Source organism: Coregonus lavaretus (genome assembly GCF_964263955.1).
Source record: "Coregonus lavaretus genome assembly, chromosome: 33".
NCBI lineage: Eukaryota > Metazoa > Chordata > Actinopteri > Salmoniformes > Salmonidae > Coregonus > Coregonus lavaretus.
The window spans coordinates 25,468,645-25,487,880 of NC_140020.1; the positions used below are offsets into that span (position 1 = coordinate 25,468,645).

A 19,236-nucleotide genomic window follows, 5' to 3' on the forward strand; every position below is an offset into this window, starting at 1 on the left:
GGTGGTTCCGTTCTGTGTATTTGTGTGGCCTACCACTTCACGGCTGAGCTGTTGTTGCTCCTAGACGTTTCCACTTCACAATAACTGCACTTACAGTTGACCTGGGCAGCTCTAGCAGGGCAGAAATTTGACGAACTGACTTGTTGGAAAGGTGGCATCCTATGACGGTGCCACGTTGAAAGTCACTGAGCTCTTCAGTAAGGCCATTCTACTGCCAATGTTTGTCTATGGATATTGCATGGCTGTGTGCTCGATTTTATACACCTGTCAGCAACGGGTGTGGCTGAAATAGCCGAATACACTCATTTTAAGGGCTGTCCACATACTTTTGTATATATAGTGTAGCTTGATATGTTGATTGACTACATAAATTGATATGCTGACACTTCAATGTTAAACAATGTTGTTCAAGAGTATCTACGGTATATTTTAAATCCTGCATAAAATGTAAATGCTACATAAATTGATATGTTGATTTAGAATGTAGACAAGGTGACAGGGATAATGTGTGATTCATTCTCTTTCTATACGACTGATCCCAACCACTGTCTATACTGACCGATACCTATTATGACAAAATCTATGACAGAACGTTAACCCTCACGGCTGTCGAACGTGACAAAGTGACAATGTGACAGTGTGACGACTGACGCTCCAATTACAATTGAAGGAGACATTTCTGCTCAATTAACTCCTTTCGCTTTTTACCCCCTGTTCTGTTTCTTCTCCGTGCTAACATTTATATGTTGGTGTGTTATTTATGGATAAAACGAGCTTGTGTGGCTGGCACCTGCTGGCAATGTTTAGCACCCAGCATCCATTTTTTTTGCAAAATGTCAGCGCAGACGAGTGCACCCATGTCCTCACCTGTCATAGCGCTCAACGTGCACGTCAATATGAATACTGAGCAGGTCAAACCGCACGCACCTTGAAACATCATTCAACAGAATCAGAGAGGAAGCTTGATACATCATTGATATTGTGTCTACTGTAAATTAAGCAACACTAAGTAGGATGGCTGAATGTTCTAACTTTATTGACTGGCATTGAGGCTTCTGTTTTTATTGAGAATATACATTTTCTCCTGTCTATGGAGACATATTTGACATAGATAGACATACCCTGTCTATTTAACTTCCAAAGTGTGTGTATTGAGAAGTCTATTCTATTCAATTTTGTACCCACTTCTGATCACTTGGGATTCATGCAGATCCTGTGAATTGTCTAGGAGTAAATGTAGGAGTAAATGGGGCAAAGGTCCAAACAGTTTTTTTTTATTTTAGTACGAGCTATCATCTTTTATCACAATATGATAGGGGAGACTGGCGGCAATTGTAACAGTTTTTGTCTTTTACTCTGTTGCTCAGAGACCACTTGAACTATGCTAGTAATTTTTTTATACAAGAAACTTACATCTCTCTCCTAATCATTCATACCATTTATATGTCTGTACATAAGACGGTAGGATCACACTATTGATTTTAATCAGTAAAGTCTGGACGTTACATTTGCTTCTATGCCAGGGGCAATTGTAACAGTAGCTTGGGTCAAATGTAGCACCTAAAAAATATGAATAATCTATTATCATAGACGTATGTAATGATTTTGCAAGAAATATTAGTATTTCTTTGTTTGAAACCAATAATTACAGTAACACCCATTATTTTGCATGGTCATTCAGTTCCTCTCAAAACATCTTGAATAGTCTGATGGTGCCCAGATTATACTTCTTTGGCACTCTAGAGGACCCCAAGGCTATTTAAAGTTATTATTTGTATAATTCATGTATAATTCATACAATCATAAAGTTAAAATCACTTGTTATCATCATTTGGCTGCTTGGCTCAGGGTCATTTTAACACTGCGTTATAATTGCCCCCAACCCAGCAGCCATGACAAAACCTAATGTGCCTAGCAAGAGACAACAATAGTCATTCATGTTAATGCTTTCATGTAAATTCATGTTTGAATTCTTGCACATTAATGCTCAGGGCAGTATAAGAAAAATACAGCTAATGGATAAAAACTACTTTCACCCCTAAAAAACAAATATTTGCCCATAAAACATGCAAATAGTGATATATTAGGCTGTAACTCTTCAAGCTGAGAGAGACCCTAAATGGGCATGTACTGTGTGAGTTTTATCACTCTAGCTTGTTTCTCAAGGTGTTACACTTGCCCCCTGTTACAATTGCCCCAGTCTCCTCTACCTACCATTCTAAGTTAACAGTGACCAAGTCTTCAGGCACTCCCTATTACACAGTGAGATAGTGATGACAGACGGTCTAAAATGGTCCTGAGTGGTGCAGTATCTTCCTCCCTCCCTACAGTGTAACAGACAAGACCACATTTTAACCACACTGACACATTGCCTGGCTTCTAGCGTGTGGATGGCCTGCTGTCTTTGGCAATGAGTGCTGCGTTATATAGCCCAGTTGCACTGACAGTTCTCTTTCTTTCTCCCTTTCCCCATCCCCCTCTCTTCCTTTCACTCTCTCTCCCCCAGGCAGTGGCGAGGCCGGCACGTGGCAGAGGGGGGAGAGTATGCTCCGTCTCTGGCCCAGTGTGAGAGCCTCCCTCCGGGGAAGCTGCCTTTGGACGCAGGGCCCCACGGGCCGCTGACCCCGCTCCCTTGTCTCTGTGATTTATGGCTACTGGGGATCTGGCCACTGCAGACTCCTCTCTCGATTTCACATTCACAAATACACACACACACACACACACACACACACACACACTGCACCACTGGACAGAGCCACACACACTGCACCACCGTGGCCAGTGCTGCCCCACAGGGTGATTCCGCCACACACTGAGCAACAGAATCTCTCAGCCTCCACACGCACTGAGGGACTGAGCTGCACAAACACACTGCTTTTCTCTACCCCATACAACCTCACATTGCACACTGTGTTCTATACACGGCCCTCACACACCCCTCTGTGTATCCTCCACTCCCCCTCAGTGTGTGGATTAGCATCCCAGTATCAGTCATGGACCGTCTGCCATATAGCACCTCACTATGGCGCCTGCTTTACTAGCAGAGGGGGATCAATGGAACTGCGCTGAGTGATGAGATGATGTTCCTGTGTTCACATGGCCTAAGAAATCACCTGCCAGAAGCCCTGCAAAGACCCCCCCCCCCCTCCCGACTTCACTGTTTTTACTCACTGGACTGACTCTCAATAGATGAACTGTGTGACTTACTGGTGTTCCCACAGGAAACCGTTCTTTTTCTAAACTCGGAAGCCGTGAACTGGAGGGGAGAGCCAGCAGGCGGTCGGGTCCGGTCCTCGCCATGGTGTTGCCACCCCCGGACAAACGCCACGTGTGCCTGACCACCATCGTCATCATGACCAGCATGGCCTTCATGGACGCCTACCTGGTGGAGCAGAACCAGGGGCCCAGGAAGATCGGCGTGTGCATCATCGTGCTGGTCGGGGACATCTGCTTCCTCATTGTGCTGCGCTATGTGGCCGTGTGGGTGGGCGCCGAGGTGCGCACGGCCCGCCGCGGCTACGCCATGATCCTCTGGTTTCTCTACATCTTTGTGCTGGAGATCAAGCTCTACTTCGTCTTCCAGAACTGCAAGGCAGATAGGAAGTCTCTGGAGACGGTGGCCCGGAAAGCCTTGACTCTGTTACTGTCCATATGCGTCCCAGGGCTTTACTTGGTTCTAGTGGCTCTGGACCACATGGAGTACGTGAGGACCTTCAGGAAGAAGGAGGACATGCGGGGGAGGCTCTTCTGGGTGGCTCTAGATCTTCTGGATCTTCTGGACATCCAGGCCAACCTGTGGGAGCCTCAGCGGACCGGCCTGCCCATCTGGGCCGAGGGACTGATGTTCTTCTACTGCTACATCCTCCTCCTCATCCTGCCCTGCGTCTCGCTCAGTGAGATCTCCATTCAAGGGGAGCATGTGTCGCCCCAGAAGATGATGCTCTATCCCATCCTCAGCCTAGTCACCATCAACGTGGTCACCATCCTGATCCGTGGGGTCAACATGGTCCTGTTCCAGGACAGTAGAGTCTCGACCATCTTCGTGGGGAAGAACGTGGTGGCGATCGCTACGAAGGCGTCCACGTTCCTGGAGTACCGGCGTCAAGTGAAGGAGTTCCCTCACCTGCAGAACGCCATGGCGTTGGAGCTGCAGCAGAACTCGGTGTGCCATGGACATACGCCCCACACGTCGCACTCGCAGACCCTGCCCAACTCCACCAACCTGCCCCATGAACCCTCGCCAGCGCGCGACATAGAAACATGACCGCCAGCACGGGACGGTCTGGACACCAATGGAGCATCTCCATCGTTGTGATCAGTGAGTAACCAAACCCTAAGATCTGGTTGGACTGGTTCCAACTATCCAGCCGTGGAGAACTTGGTGTAAAGAGAGAAATGGGTTTCAAGACAGGATGGTATTGTTCTTCCTGTCATACAACTGTGAACAACTGTGGATATAACAACTAGAGGAATGTTTATAGCCTAGACTGTCTGTCTGTTGGAGAAGGATAAAGATTCACCTTCTTGATTCTGACAAGTAACTGACATGGTTTTTATTGAATATAATTGTGTATCGGATAATGTTTTTAAATTAACCATTTTAAAACTTTATTAATAATATGGAACAATCTCCATGTTCTGCAGCTCAGTGACGTACGTATGTTGTGTAACAGTGATTTGGAAAATGTGTTCCTCCCTGAATATATGGGATTTTTTCAAATGCCCCTTTTGCGTGGCTTTTATTCTTTGTTGTCCTTAGAAAAGGAGGTATACCACTCGCTCTGAAGAAGCACTTCAGTTGAAGTGGAGAAAGAGAGGATGGAGAGGAGAGGAGAGGAGAGGAGAGGAGAGGAGAGGAGGGAGAAAGGGTCAATAAGAAGGTTTGTTTGAGCTGTGGTGGGGGAAGGGTAGTTGTAGAAGAGTGAAATTCATCCTCTGCTTAATTCTGCTGAGAAAGGAGCTATCTGGAGCCTGCTGCCTCTGTCAGTGTGACGCTTTATGACCAAATGTCTGATAAAAGCACCAGAGCTCAGCACTATACACTCTACTCAAGGCAGCCAACTCTGTGTGTGGGCGGGATGGGAGGGTTCGTGTGAAACTGTATTTTGATGTACTGTAAGCGTGTGGCTTAAAAAAAGTGGGTGTGAAAGAAACAGTAAAGGGGAGAAGAAATGTGTGTTCATGTCAGAAAAACAGAAGGGAAAAAGATCATGTTGATTTCCCTTACTGTACAGCCTTGAAGTCAAAGAATGCAGAGAAGTGCAGACATAGCCTCATTGACAAACGTTAAAATATAAATGTACAATCCAACCTGAAAACTGCAAACTGTTTCTACTTAACTGATGAAGTGAGTGTTAATTAAAGTATTATTCATATTATTATTATTCATATTATTATTATTATGTACATTCTTTACAAAAATGGTATGTTGGAGGCAAGTAATGTTTTAATAAAAGTATGCAAAGAATGTGAGAGATGTGTCTTTCTCTTAACCCACAATCTCTGATTTGGAGGCTACATAAGAGAACATGTTGTGTTGTAGTACTCAGCATTATACAGAAGAGGAATGTAACCTTGAAAAAGCCAGGTTAAAAAGGGTCCAAAATGTACTTTTGTCTACAAGAAAATGACTTCATTCTCTTTTCCATTTTTCTAAAGAAAACCGATTTCAATTTCTTTGTAGATCAACTCAACTGAATGCACTTTTTCCAAATAGCACTTTCATATTTTTCTAACCCCGTCATGTTGTTTTTTCTATTTTCTCCTGTTGTCTGAACTCTTCCATCGTCCCTGTCAAATCTCACTTCAAACGGTAGGCGAACTCTGTTGCCATGGAAACATTGTTACATGGGCCAACCCTGGCATTATTATTATGTAACCGGAATGACCCATGTACAGCTCAACTACAGGTACCAGCACTCCAAGACAATGGAGAATCCTCAGGGCCCTTTGACCCCATCGACAATAACTGACTGGAACTCAGTGACAGTACCCTTTAATCTACAGAAAGAAAGACAGAAAGAAAGAAAGAGCACCTGATGACAGCAAATGGAAGAATGCCAATTCTCTTTTTACCATTCTTTGAAAATGAGCAGTGCCCTTTCAAATGTAAACTATTGCTTTAGGATTAAAGAAGATACATGCCAGAAATACCATTGTGGAGATCATTCAGCTTACTAGATGCTATAAATATGGGTTTGTTACATCTAAGCCTTGCTCTCAGTGTGTCCCTAGCTCAGGGCACAGTTGTCCCAATAACAGACCACACCACGTTAACACCACCACAGATAGATTGCCACTATTGATTGAGAGGGGAGAGAAAGTAAATGAAAAACTTGGGAATAGGGATAAATGACCTGTAGCCGCCTCAGCAAGAGCTCACCTTAGCGAGAACCCTCGCAGGGCGAGACTCATTCATAAATTAACCAGAGCCTGTGCATCAGGAAATTAATTGTGTTCCCTCCATACGTAGTAGGGTTGTGAAAGCACTTTTATCTCTCTACCTACCTGTGATTTATTTTGCACCCATAACTTTGTGAAATATTCAATTTCGACAACATTAATTCAGTACGGGCATGCATAGAGGCGATATGGTGACTCAGGCGAGCGAGTGAGCTAGTGCGGGTGTTGTGGGTGTTGACCAACCTTGCTGACTCGACTGTTTCTCCAATCACCATGCGGCTGCTCTTTCCTCTGCTCTACTACGCTCCAAACCCTCTAATCACTTAGCCAGCCACGCTAGCTGCCCTGAGCCCAATACCACATCCCACTGTGTGAGAAGGAGACCCATCTATATGGAAATACAGGTACTGGAGCTCTGCCTCTGGTGGGTACATGTCATTCACACCTTCGCCACTAGAGACCTCATCAACAAAGAGAGAGAAAGGGAGGTTTATCCCAAATGGCAGCTTGTTCTCTTTATAGTGCACCCATTTTGACCAGGGCAACAACACACGCACAAGGGAAATAAACACAACACTGTCACTGACAGTTTTCAAAATACATCAAGACTTTACCACATCACCCAACACAACACACCTTTTACTATAGGCCTAGTCAGAAGCCATTTCTCTTTTTAAATGCCTTTCTCTGTAGCCTAAACCAATCAGAAAATGCTTGAATCCCTGTGAGCGACACAACACATACCATTAGCACTAAAGTATACTGAAGCAAACATTTCACCCACCTTTTAGATCAAATATCTGCTTACGTTTCTGTCATATCAATCCAAATGAAATTATTCCATGCGCCCGCTTGGCTTTTGTCTTCATAAACTTTCACTCAAAATGCAAAGCACACTACTAGCATTCTGCCCAGACATTCCGTCTAACCTTGCAGAAACAGCTGGAGTTCATGACTCAAGATTAGTTCCTTTCTTTAGGTGGCACCGGTATGTCAGATTAGCTAAATCGCCAATTTCTCAGCCTCTGGGTGTCACAGAAACACAACACTTTGAATTAATAATGTGACAAATGTTCCTAACAAGTGGCTATGGATGGAATTTATCAAAATGTATATTCAAAACATGAAAAACATACAAAAAGGTATATATATTTTTTAACTGTAATGGAGGCCGCCCTAGCAGTGGAGGTTTTAGTAAGGAGGCAACAAAGTAGAGCAGATATTATTGCCCAGAGTGAGGCTTTTATTTGCAATTGGAGATACTAGCCAGCGACTGTACAATACTTACAAATGAAAATAAACACAGGGGTACACTACAAAGCAGTTTCAATCACTTAGCCAGCTAACATCGATAAACAACCAGAACTAACTATAGATTTTCTGGTTCATTAAGAAAGCTAAACTTAGATGTGTGCTTTTGGTTGTTCAGTGAATTAGACCATGCCCAGTTCATTCTTATCTTTCTGTATCAGTTGTTCGTTCTAAATGTTCCATTGCCATATTGGCTGGCAACGTTCTTATTCCTTGCTTGCTAGCTAGCCAACTACGGCTAACTTACAGTCATGTCAAACAGTGCAGCCAGAATAACAACAGTAGTTTCATTTTCATTTGTTTAAGCTGTTTTCTAGTGACATTTATTTGGAGACATCCATAACAATGAGCTAATGAGGCGTGATATTGCCTGGCAAAGAAAATGTGCTCTCTCGTCAGGACACTGTTGTTCAGGGGAGCTAGCCAACAACACAGCTAACACAATCACCTCAAACTGAAGCTGGATAGACTGCAAACTAGCTGCACTTCGTTTTGTTTTACCTTTTTTCAATTGACATTTCTTTGTATATATCCATAAAAATTATGCCAGCTGATTCATGATTTCGACTGGCTGAGAAACACTGCCTGCCTGCCTGTCTCATCCCGACTCCCAATCCATACACGTTCATTACTATGGGACAGCTGGAGATCGAATTTGAATATTGAAACAATGTTGCAAATGTCGGAGAGACAGACAGCAAGGTTTATACAAATATCCGCTGTTGAAAATGAAATGTTAGTCTAAAAGAAATGTGAGATAATGTCTGGATGCTTTTAAAGTGGAGATCAAGTTTAAAACTTGCCTGGCTTGGCTGATGAGACAGTGGATTGCTCAGTCAGATGGAACAGAGTAAATAGGCATTTTAACGTCATAGATTTAGCCGGTGGTAACTTGTGGAATAGACATCGGCTGGAATGCGGTTTTAACCAATCAGCATTCAGGATTAGACCCACCGGTTGTATAAACAATGATTAATTAACAAACAAAGGCAATAATTGTTTTATCAGTAAGAAGTGGTCTTTTGATAGGTATAGTTATTGTTGTATTTTCTCCCTTACCTAAAATGCAATGGTATTTTATATGGTATTCAGACACATTCACATAATGATATAAACTGTCACTTCTTTACATCAAGTTTGCCAATACAAGTAAGATAATACCTTGGAAAAAGTATATTCATATTTAAGTCATATTCATACTTTTGAAAGCTAAAAGTATATGTTTTGGCTACTCTCTTTTAGGGCAATATTACATGCCTGAAAGATTAAATGAAAATATTTTTATATCAGATTCAAATCAGAGCAGTTTTCAATTAACCTTGCAGCCTGTTACAATTAGCCCTGTGAGAAATACAAGTAGAAATACAAGGGGGGCATGTTACCGCCACTTTCGGTTGAATTGTAAATGACTGGTCTGTCCCAGAAACGCTGTTACAGTGTGTAATGGTAGCTAAGATATGTATGTAGTTTGTATACAAATATTATGAATCTACCTCAAATAATATTTTCAAAATAAGCTAAACCTATAAGTGTTACTTTGTGCCCCGGTCTCCCCTACCTCTCTCAATCATGAAGGACAAACAAGGTAAGCATTTCTTTAGATTTGCCTTCAAGTTTTAATTGTTAAACATATGCCCTGTGAAACAGGGAGGGATTTCCTGGACTTGTCCAACAAGAAACACTGATTTTTGTTTATAATAATAATAATAATATGCCATTTAGCAGACGCTTTTATCCAAAGCGACTTACAGTCATGCGTGCATACATTTTTGTGTATGGGTGGTCCCGGGGATCGAACCCACTACCTTGGCGTTACAAGCGCCGTGCTCTACCAGCTGAGCTACAGAGGACCACATTTATAATGGTCAGTCAGCACTAAACCCATTAGAAAAACATGGGATGTCATGTTTAGTTTTTTGCCCTAGCGCTACACAGCTGATTCAAATAACCAACTCATAATCAAGCTTTGATTATTTGAATCCACTGTGTAGTGCTAGGGCAAAAATCTAAATGTGCACCCAGGGGGGCCCCCAAGACAGAGTTTGGGAAACCCTGATTTAAAGGACAGATTGATTTACCAGTTGAATTGATAGTCTGTGTAATATTCCAAAGGAAAATAATCCACAGAGAAAAACCCACAATTGATAAATATGCCTTAGAAATAGCCTTCCACACATTGGTCCTTGGACGTCAATAGTCCACAAAAGAGTGCCTGTTGTTGCCCTTACAAAAAAAGTTTGCAGTCAGAGTGCAGTATAACTGCAGTACGCTACAAATACTGCGTCCAAAATAACACCGTTTTTTTTACTGCAGTACTTTTGCAGTGTAACTGCAGTTACAGTGCAGTATAACTGCACCACACTGCAGTTATTCTGCAATTACTGCGTCCAAAATACCACAGTCGCCTGCAGTTACTGCACTTTTATTGCAGTTTCAAAACTGCAATCTTTTTTGTAAGGGTCACACGCTTATCTGCCCTCTCATTGGCTAGAGTGGTCCCACCTGATCTTGCCTCCTCCCTCCTGCCTTCTATCTTTGAGGACATTTACAGTATTTCAATTGTTAGAGCGGTCACTCGACTAGATATCTTTGGTGCCATTGAGGCCATCTCCATTTTGAAGAAGTCAATTTTCTGGTAAACAAATTGAAAGTGTGCATACTGCCACCTAGAGTGTGCTGTTTGAACAGGTATAAACCCAAGGTTGGCGATTTACTGCCACCTGCAGTTATGGAATGTTCGCTCACAAGTATAATTCATTGGCTGATACCTCCTGATGACCTGGATGGAATTTTGTGATCCTTCCTTAACCCATAGGAAGTCCCACCCAGTTGACTACTTAAAAATGGTGAAAGTCTTTAATGGCGCTGCCCATGCTAAAACGGGCTTTTGGGCACTAGAGTCCTGTATACATCTCTATGCCTCAAACCCACTCAAACCAGGGCTGCGTTCAGTACGAAAAAATTTACTGCAACGTTCAATTAAACAAAAATGGTGTTGTTCTGAAAGACTGGTTCCAAAAATCGGGAGGAATTGGGTTATGGGTTGGAGAAAGCTGTCAGCATGCCCTTTGAATACGTTAGTCATTGCTTCAAGCCACACCCCACCAGACAGAGCAAACGCACCTCAGTATGTTCAAGAACATTGATAAAAATGTGCTAAGTTGCGTAACGGTTTGTACTGAACTACACTTTTCCCCAAAACGTTCTTCAAACTGAATGCAGAGGTAGTGACTATAGGTGTGGCTAGGGAGTGACCTGGGCAGAGCCCAAAGCCTATACACATCTCAGGGAACCATGGAACACGTTTTCTGTTGCAGGACGTTTTAAAACATTTTCTGTTACGTGCCCTAATATAATCAAGCTCGGAGAGTCACACTGCAGTATCATCTACTAGCCTATTAATTCAGTGTCATGGTAATTTCTCTCTGCATGTGGGATCTAAATGCCAAAATCAGCATGTCATAAACACAAATAAGAATTAATATGGTATGTGTGTCTGGAAATCTATCTTTAATAAATCTACTTTTCAAAATGGGTGCCACAATCACTGACCTCAACTTTTTTCCTATAGCTTTTTAATGTAATCTAAATGCAAGGTTCCCAGACAGTTTTAGAAGGCGCATAAAGGTCAAATTGGAATTTTAAATGGAACAGTATTCAGACCCAGAGACACTTAGGAATTTTGGGAGGTAGTCGAGGGACCTTGAAGGTAGCCAGAAAGAGTGCCGTTCAGAATACTGAGTGAGATATTGGAAGAACGGTTAAGTACCTGAGAGAAAATGTAGCCTTCTGTCTATTTGAACGTCACAGAAAAAAATGTATAGTTCAAAGTCTGCTCTGTAAAATATTTTGGGGGGTTGACATTTATATTAGTAGTAGTAGTAGTATTAGGTTTCATTGGTTTCGCGCAGTCATAGACTGAATTGTAAACCAATTTACAATCATAACGTCAATCATATATTATAATTATCAAATAGTAAAATCCTAAACTATCAAAACACTTAAAATAATACAATGTTAAATATGCAATATACTGTATACAAAACAACAATACTACAACAACAAGGTTTGGGGTGGAAGCTTTAGAAAATACATCTTTAGAGTTCTTAGGAAGGCATTTCTAAGGCACATAGGGTTATATGGTGTGTGCATTGATCAGTTTAGTGATGTTTGGAATGAAATTTACAATCTGTTCAGCATGAATCTGTATTAATGTTCAGATTTATATAAAACAAAACATATATCATTTTTTTTTAAAAACAGGATTGAGGAAAGTTTCAAACCATATGCTGTGCAAAAAATGATATACTGTATTTGTCCAAATATATATTTAATGTTGTGAAACAGATACCTGGAGGTATGTCACACTTTCCCTCTGCCTTGGTCTCTTTCGACAGCCCATTGTCACATCACAAGGTAAAACCAAGGACATTAGGTAACATTTACATTTTTATTTTTGGTATATGCTGTACTTTGAGTGTAGTTTCTCTCAACATCAGCCCAGTGTGCCTGCCTACCACCATCCATCCATCACTTTGAGCAGATCAATTTGCAGAAACAGTGGGATTGAGTAAAAAATACCAGGGAACAAACATGAAACAAAATGTCCCCAAAATACTACCACAGATGGCTGGAAGAACATAGTTTTTCCTCCTCCAGAACTCTAAAATAGCAGTTGGACTACTAGCTAGATATATAGGCCAAAAACTGTGTAGAACATTCTCTCATGATTTGGTGGGAGATAAATGGGAGTGAGAACAAAGTGAGAAATTCATGAGATAAAGCAGTCTGAATGGAACGCTTGTTAGGGGTATTAAGAAGATGAGGCTCATCAGAGCACAAGATAATGGTTGAGAGAGAAGACAGGACAGAAGCAGGGCTGCCAGTATTCTATCAGAAAAAATACATGTTTGACTTTCAGAAAAACATATTGGTCAAGCTTTTTTTTTGGTGCATTTTCCATCCTGTTAGGTGCATAATCCTAACAGGGTATATCCTAACAGGGTGGACATTTGGAGCCTAAATTAGCCATAGCTCTGTGAGTGAGCAAGAGTGAGCTAGCATACTGGTGAACACTTGCAGAGGATTTAAACTTCTCTATCAAACATATTTCAACATTATGAAATTTGGTAAATGTTCTCTATCTTATATACAGTGCTTTCGGAAAGTATTCAGACCCCTTCCCTTTTTCCAAATTTAGTTACATTACAGCCTTATTCTAAAATGTATTTCCTTATCAATCTACACACAATACCCCATAATAACAAAGCGAAGACAGGTTTTTATAAATTTTTGCAAATGTATTACGAATAAAAAACAGAAATACCTTATTTACATAATTATTCAGACCCTTTGCTATGAGACTCAAAATTGAGCTCATGTGCATCCTGTTTCCATTGATCATCCTTGAAATATTTCTACAACTTAATTGGAGTCCACCTGTGATAAATTCAATTGACTGGACATGATTTGGAAAGGCACACACCTGTCTATATAAGGGCCCACAGTTGACAATGCATGTCAGCGCAAAAACCAAGCCATGAGGTCGAAGGAATTGTCCTTAGAGCTCCAAGACAGGATTGTGTCGAGGCACAGATCTGGGGAAGGGTACCAAAAACATTCTGCAGCATTGAAGGTCCCCAAGAACACAGTGGCCTCCATCATACTTAAATGGAAGAAGTCTGGAACCACCAAGACTCTTCCTAGAGCTGGCCAAACTGAACAAGCAGAGGAGAAGGGCCTTGGTCAAGGAGGTGACCAAGAACCCGATGGTCACTCTGGCAGAGCTCCAGAGGTCCTCTGTGGAGATGGAAGAACCTTCCAGAAGGACAACCATCTCTGCAGCACTCCACAAATCAGGCCTTTATGGTAGTGGCCAGACGGAAGCCACTAGTCAGTAAAAGGCACATGACAGCCCGCTCAGAGTTTGCCAAAAGGCACGTAATGGACTCTCAGACCATGAGAAACAAGATTCTCTGGTCTGATGAAACCAAGATTGAACTCTTTGGCCTGAATGCCAAATGTCACGTCTGAAGGAAACCTGGCACCATCCCTACGGTGAAGCATGGTGGTGGCAGCATCATGCTGTAGGGATGTTTTTCAGCGGCAGGGACTGGGAGACTAGTCAGGATTGATGGAAAGATGAAAGGAGTGGCTTCGGGACAAGTCTCTGAATGTCATTGAGTGGCCCAGCCAGAGCCCGGACTTGAACCCAATCCAACATCTCTGGAGAAACCTGAAAATAGCTATGCAGCGACGCTCCCCATCCAACCTGACAGAGCTTGAGAGGATCTGCAGAGAAGCATGGGAGAAACTCCCCAAAGGTGTGCCAAGCTTCTAGCGTCATACTCGAGAAGGCTTGTGGCTGTAATCGCTGCCAAAGGTGCTTCAACAAAGTACTGAGTAAAGGATCTGAATACTTATGTAAATGTATTATTTCAGTTTTTTATTTTTAATACATTTGCAAACATTTCAAAAAACCTCTTTTTGCTTTGTCATTGTGGGTAGATTGATGAGGGAAAAAAACAATTTAATCAATTTTAGAATAAGGCTGTAACGTAATGTGGAAATAATCAAGGGGTCTGAATACTTTCCGAATGCATTGTACATATTTTTTATTTATGAGTGGGACATACAGACTAACAACACGGAAAATGTTGCTAAAACTGAGGGTTTGTCACGACTTCCGCCGAGGCTGCTTCCCCTCCTTGTTCGGGCAGGCTTCGGCGTTCGTCGTCACCGGCTTACTAGCCACTGCCGCTCCATATATCATCATTCCATTTGTCTTGTCTTGTCAGTTACACACACCTGGTTCATATCCCCTCATTAGTTTGTGTATAAGTGTTCCCTCTGCCCCCTTGTCCTTGTGGGTGATTGTTTTATGTGAGTTGAGTGTAGCTCGGTGGAGCTACTCGTACATTGTATTGCCGGGGTAGATTATTCCCCTGTGCCTGTATTTTGTTGGAGCTACCCGTACCTTGTATTGCCGGGGTAGATTGTTCCCCTGTGCCTGTATTTTGTTGGAGCTACCCGTACCTTGTATTGCCGGGGTAGATTGTTCCCCTGTGCCTGTATTTTGTTGTCGCTATCCAGCGCAACTGTGTACGACGGAATAAACTCTGTTTTCTGTGATTTACGCTCCTGCGCCTGACTCCTTCTAATCACACTCATCACAGAATCACCCACCTCTCGCTATGGAGTCAGCGGCAGAGGAGTGCATGCCTGGAGTCGTGGCACGGGTCCAGGATCATTCCACGATGCTGGCCAGCTTGGGGGAAGCGATGGATCGGGTTCTTCAGGTCATCCACGCCTGGAGAGGAGAGGACCCGATCTGTCGAGACCAGCTGGCCAACCGGATCCAGCCACCCACACCCCAGCACCCGGAGGGATCCAGATATCCCGACCACTGGAGTTCGACGGGACGGCGCCACTCTGCCAATGATTCCTCCTCCAACTGGAGCTCTACTTCTCCAGCATAAGGCCAGCCCCATCAGAGCGGGAGAAGGTTTCCGCCCTCGTTTCCTGCCTCTCGGGGAAAGCCCTGGAGTGGGCCAACGCGGTTTGGAACAAAGGAGGAGCCGCGTTGGAGAACTACGGGGAGTTTGCTCGCCTCTTTTGGGCTGTCTTCGATCACCCACCCGAAGGTCAAGAGGCGGGCGAGCGGCTGGTCCACCTGAAGCAGGGGGCGAGGACCGCGCAGGACTTCGCTTTGGAGTTTCGGACTCTTGCAGCGGGGTCCGGGTGGAATGAGCGGGCCCTGATCAACCATTTCTGGTGCCATCTGCGGTAGGACGTCTGACGGGAGCTAGCCTGCCGGGACACCATGTTGTCCTTCACGCAACTGGTGGAACCAGCTGGCAGCCAGAGGACGTCCTGGAAGGGGTCTGCCCGTTCCCACCCCGGCTGACTCGGATCCCGAGCTGATGGAGCTGGGTGGAGCCGCCGTCCGAGAGAGCGGAGGACGACAGCGACAGTGTCACTCGGGTGGCACGAAGGGACAGTACACCACACGTGGTCGTCAACGCTCTTTTGGGTCTGGAGGCGGCAGGCAGGGCACTCTCGCATCCCCTCAGGTATCGAACACCCACACTCGTTCAGAGCCTTCTGCTGCACACTGTACCCTACCCATCTACTTTCCCGATCACATGGTAGTTCCCCAGTGTAAGGTGCTAGTCGATTCAGGCGCAGCTGGGAACTTTATGGACAGGGTATTCTCACGCCGTCTAGGCATTTAATTGGTTCCCCTATCCATTCCACTCCCCATCAGAGCACTTGATAGTCGACCATTAGGGTTCGGGTTTGTTCAGGAAGTTACTGCACCAGTCACCATGATTACCCAGGAGACTCATTGTGAGCAGATCACTTTTTTTTATTATTGAGTCCCCTGCTTTCCCTGTGGCATTAGGGATCCCTTGGTTAGCACTCCACAACCCCACTTTCTCATGGCCACAGAGGGTTCTCACGGGGTGGTCGCGAGAGTGTCAGGGTAGGTGTCTAGGTGTTTCCGTTTGTGCAACCACGGTGGAAAGTCCAGACAGTACCTCCACCGTGCGCATACCCCCCCGAATACCTCGAATTGGCGCACGGGTTCTCAAAAACGCAGGCTACCAAATTACCACCTCATCGGGCGGGGGATTGCGCGATAAACCTCCGGGTAGATGCTATATCTCCCAGGAGTCATGTGTACCCCCTGTCGCAGGCTGAAACGGAGGCTATGGAAACATACGTCACCGAGTCCCTGCGCCAGGGGTATATACGTCCCTCCACTTCACCCGCCTCCTCGAGTTTCTTCTTTGTGAAGAAGAAAGACGGCGGTCTGCACCCTTGCATTGATTATCTACCACTGAACAAGGAGACGATAAGATTTAGTTATCCTCTCCCCCTCATTCCTTCAGTGATTGAGTCAATGCATGGGGCGTGCTTCTTCACCAAATTAGATCTCAGGAGTGCGTACAACCTGGTGCGTATCCGAAAGGGGGATGAGTGGAAGACAGCATTCAGCACAACCACGGGGCATTATGCATACCTGGTGATGCCCTATGGTTTGATGAATGCTCCATCCGTCTTCCAGTCCTTTGTGAACGAGGTGTTTCGGAACATGCTTGGTCGCAGTGTAGTGGTCTACATCGATGACATCCTGGTGTATTCCGTTACGCACGCCGAGCATGTGTCCCTGGTTCGCAAAGTGCTGGCTCGACTGTTGGAAAATGACCTTTATGCCAAGGCAGATAAGTGTATGTTTTTCCAGCAGTCCGTCTCCTTCCTCGGATACCGCATTACCACCTCAGGTGTGGAGATGGAGGGAGATCGCATTTCAGCCGTGCGTAATTGGCCGACTCCAACCACGGTTAAGGAGGTGCAGCGCTTCCTTGGCTTCGCCAACTACTATGGGAGGTTTATCCGGGGCTTTGGCAAGGTTGCAGCTCCCATTACATTCCTGTTGAAGGGTGGCCGTCCCGGCTCCGCTGGTCTCCTGAGGCTGACCTGGCCTTCAGCAAACTGCGGGGTCTGTTCACAGCCCTGGTACTGGCCCATCCCGATCATCACTACCGTTTGTAGTGGAGGTGTATGGGTCCGAGGTAGGGATAGGCGCTGTCCTGTCTCAACGCTCGGGCACGCCACCCAAGCTCCGCCCCTGTGCCTTCTTCTCTAAGAAGCTCAGCCCGGCGGAGCAGAACTACGATGTTGGTGATCGGGAGCTGTTTGCTGTTGTCCGAGCTTTGACCGTGTGGAGGCATTGGCTCAAAGGGGCGAAACACCCTTTCCTCATCTGGACGGACCACCGTAACCTGGAGTACATCCGGGCAGCGAGGAGGCTGAATCCTCGCCAGGCCAGGTGGGCCCTATTCTTCACCCGGTTCGATTTTACACTGTCATACATCCCGGGTACGAAGAACGTGGAGACAGACGCATTGTCACGGCTGTATGACACAGAGGAGAGGCCCAGAGACAACACCCCCATACTCCCGGCCTCCTGCATTGTGGTGCCGGTAGTATGGACGATGGACGTGAATATAGAGCAGGCATTACGCACAGATCCATCTTCACCTCGGTGTCCAGCTGGGCTGTTGTACGTGCCTGCTCTTATCCGTGATCGGCTGATCTACTGGGCACACACGTCACCCTCCTCTGGTCACCCAGGTATCGGTCGTAAAGTGCACTGCCTAACCGGAAAGTACTGGTGGCCTACCTTGGCTAAAGACGTGAGGGTGTATGTCTCCTCCTGCTCGGTGTGCGCCCAGAGTAAGGCACCTAGGCACCTCCCTGCGGGTAAATTACAACCTTTACCAGTTCCACAACGACCATGGTCTCACCTAAGTGTTGATTTCCTGACTGATCTTCCCCTCTCCCAAGGTAACACCACCATCCTGGTCGTTGTGGACTGCTTTTCCAAGGCCTGCCGCCTCCTTCCTCTGCCCGGTCTCCCCACCGCTCTGCAAACTGAGGAGGATATAGTACCAGAGGATATAGTGTCTGACCGAGGTCCCCAGTTCACATCCAAGGTCTGGAAGGCGTTCATGGAACGTCTGGGGGTCTCGGTCAACCTGACCTCTTAGTTCCACTCCGAGTCTAATGGGCAGGTGGAACGGGTAAATCAGGATGTGGGTAGGTTCCTGCGGTCCTGCTACCAGGACCGGCCGGGGGAGTGGTCGGTGTTCTTGCCATGGGAAGAATATGCCCAGAACTCTCTCCGCCACTCCTCTACTAACCTAACGCCATTCCAATGTGTTTTAGGTTACCAACCGGTTCTGGCACCGTGACACCAGAGCCAGACTGAGGCTCCTGCGGTGGATGACTGGTTTCGGCGCGCAGAGGAGACGTGGGATGCTGCCCATGTTCAACTCCAACGCACCATGCGTCGTCAGAAGGCCAACGCTGACCGCCACCGCAGTGAGGCCCCGGTCTTCGTACCGGGGGTTCGGGTCTGGCTCTCGACCCGGAATCTGCCCCTCCGCCTGCCCTGCCGGAAGCTAAGCCCGCGGTTTGTGGGGCCCTTCAAAGTCCTGAGGAGAATCAACGAGGTCACCTATAGGTTATTACTTCCCCCTGATTACCCTCGTTTCATTTGTCTCTCCTCAGGGCGGTGGTGACTGGTCCGCTCCAGGAGTCTGAGGTGCAGGAGGTCCCTCCACCTCCTCTGGACATCGAGGGGGCCCCGGCGTACTCTGTCCGTTCCATCCTGGATTCGAGGTGTCGGGTGGGGGGCCTTCAGTACCTCGTGGAGTGGGAGGGGTACAGTCCGGAGGAACGGTGCTGGGTCCCGGTGAGGGATATCCTCGATCCCTCCCTGTTGCGGGATTTCCACCGTCGCCATCCGGCTCGCCCTGCTCCGCGTCCTCCTGGCCATCCCCAAGGCCGGGGTCAGCGCGCTGCTGGCGCGTCCAGGGGGGGGGGGGGGGTTATTGTCACTACTTCCGCCGAGGCTGCCTCCCCTCCTTGTTCGGGCAGGCTTCGGCATTTGTCGTCCCCGGCTTACTAGCCACTGCCGCTCCATATATCAAAATTCCATTTGTCTTGTCTTGT

General features: G+C 45.8%; 1 protein-coding gene across 1 annotated transcript; it reads left to right on the forward strand.

The window, feature by feature from the left end:
• Window positions 1-3,298: 3,298 nt before the first annotated feature.
• On the forward strand, window positions 3,299-4,264 carry LOC311108185 (transmembrane protein 121; the record flags this gene model as incomplete). The annotated part of the gene is made up of 1 exon (XM_084150803.1): window positions 3,299-4,264. One exon carries the CDS (start codon window positions 3,299-3,301, stop codon window positions 4,262-4,264), a length of 966 nt encoding a protein of 321 aa, XP_084006929.1.
• Window positions 4,265-19,236: the final 14,972 nt, after the last annotated feature.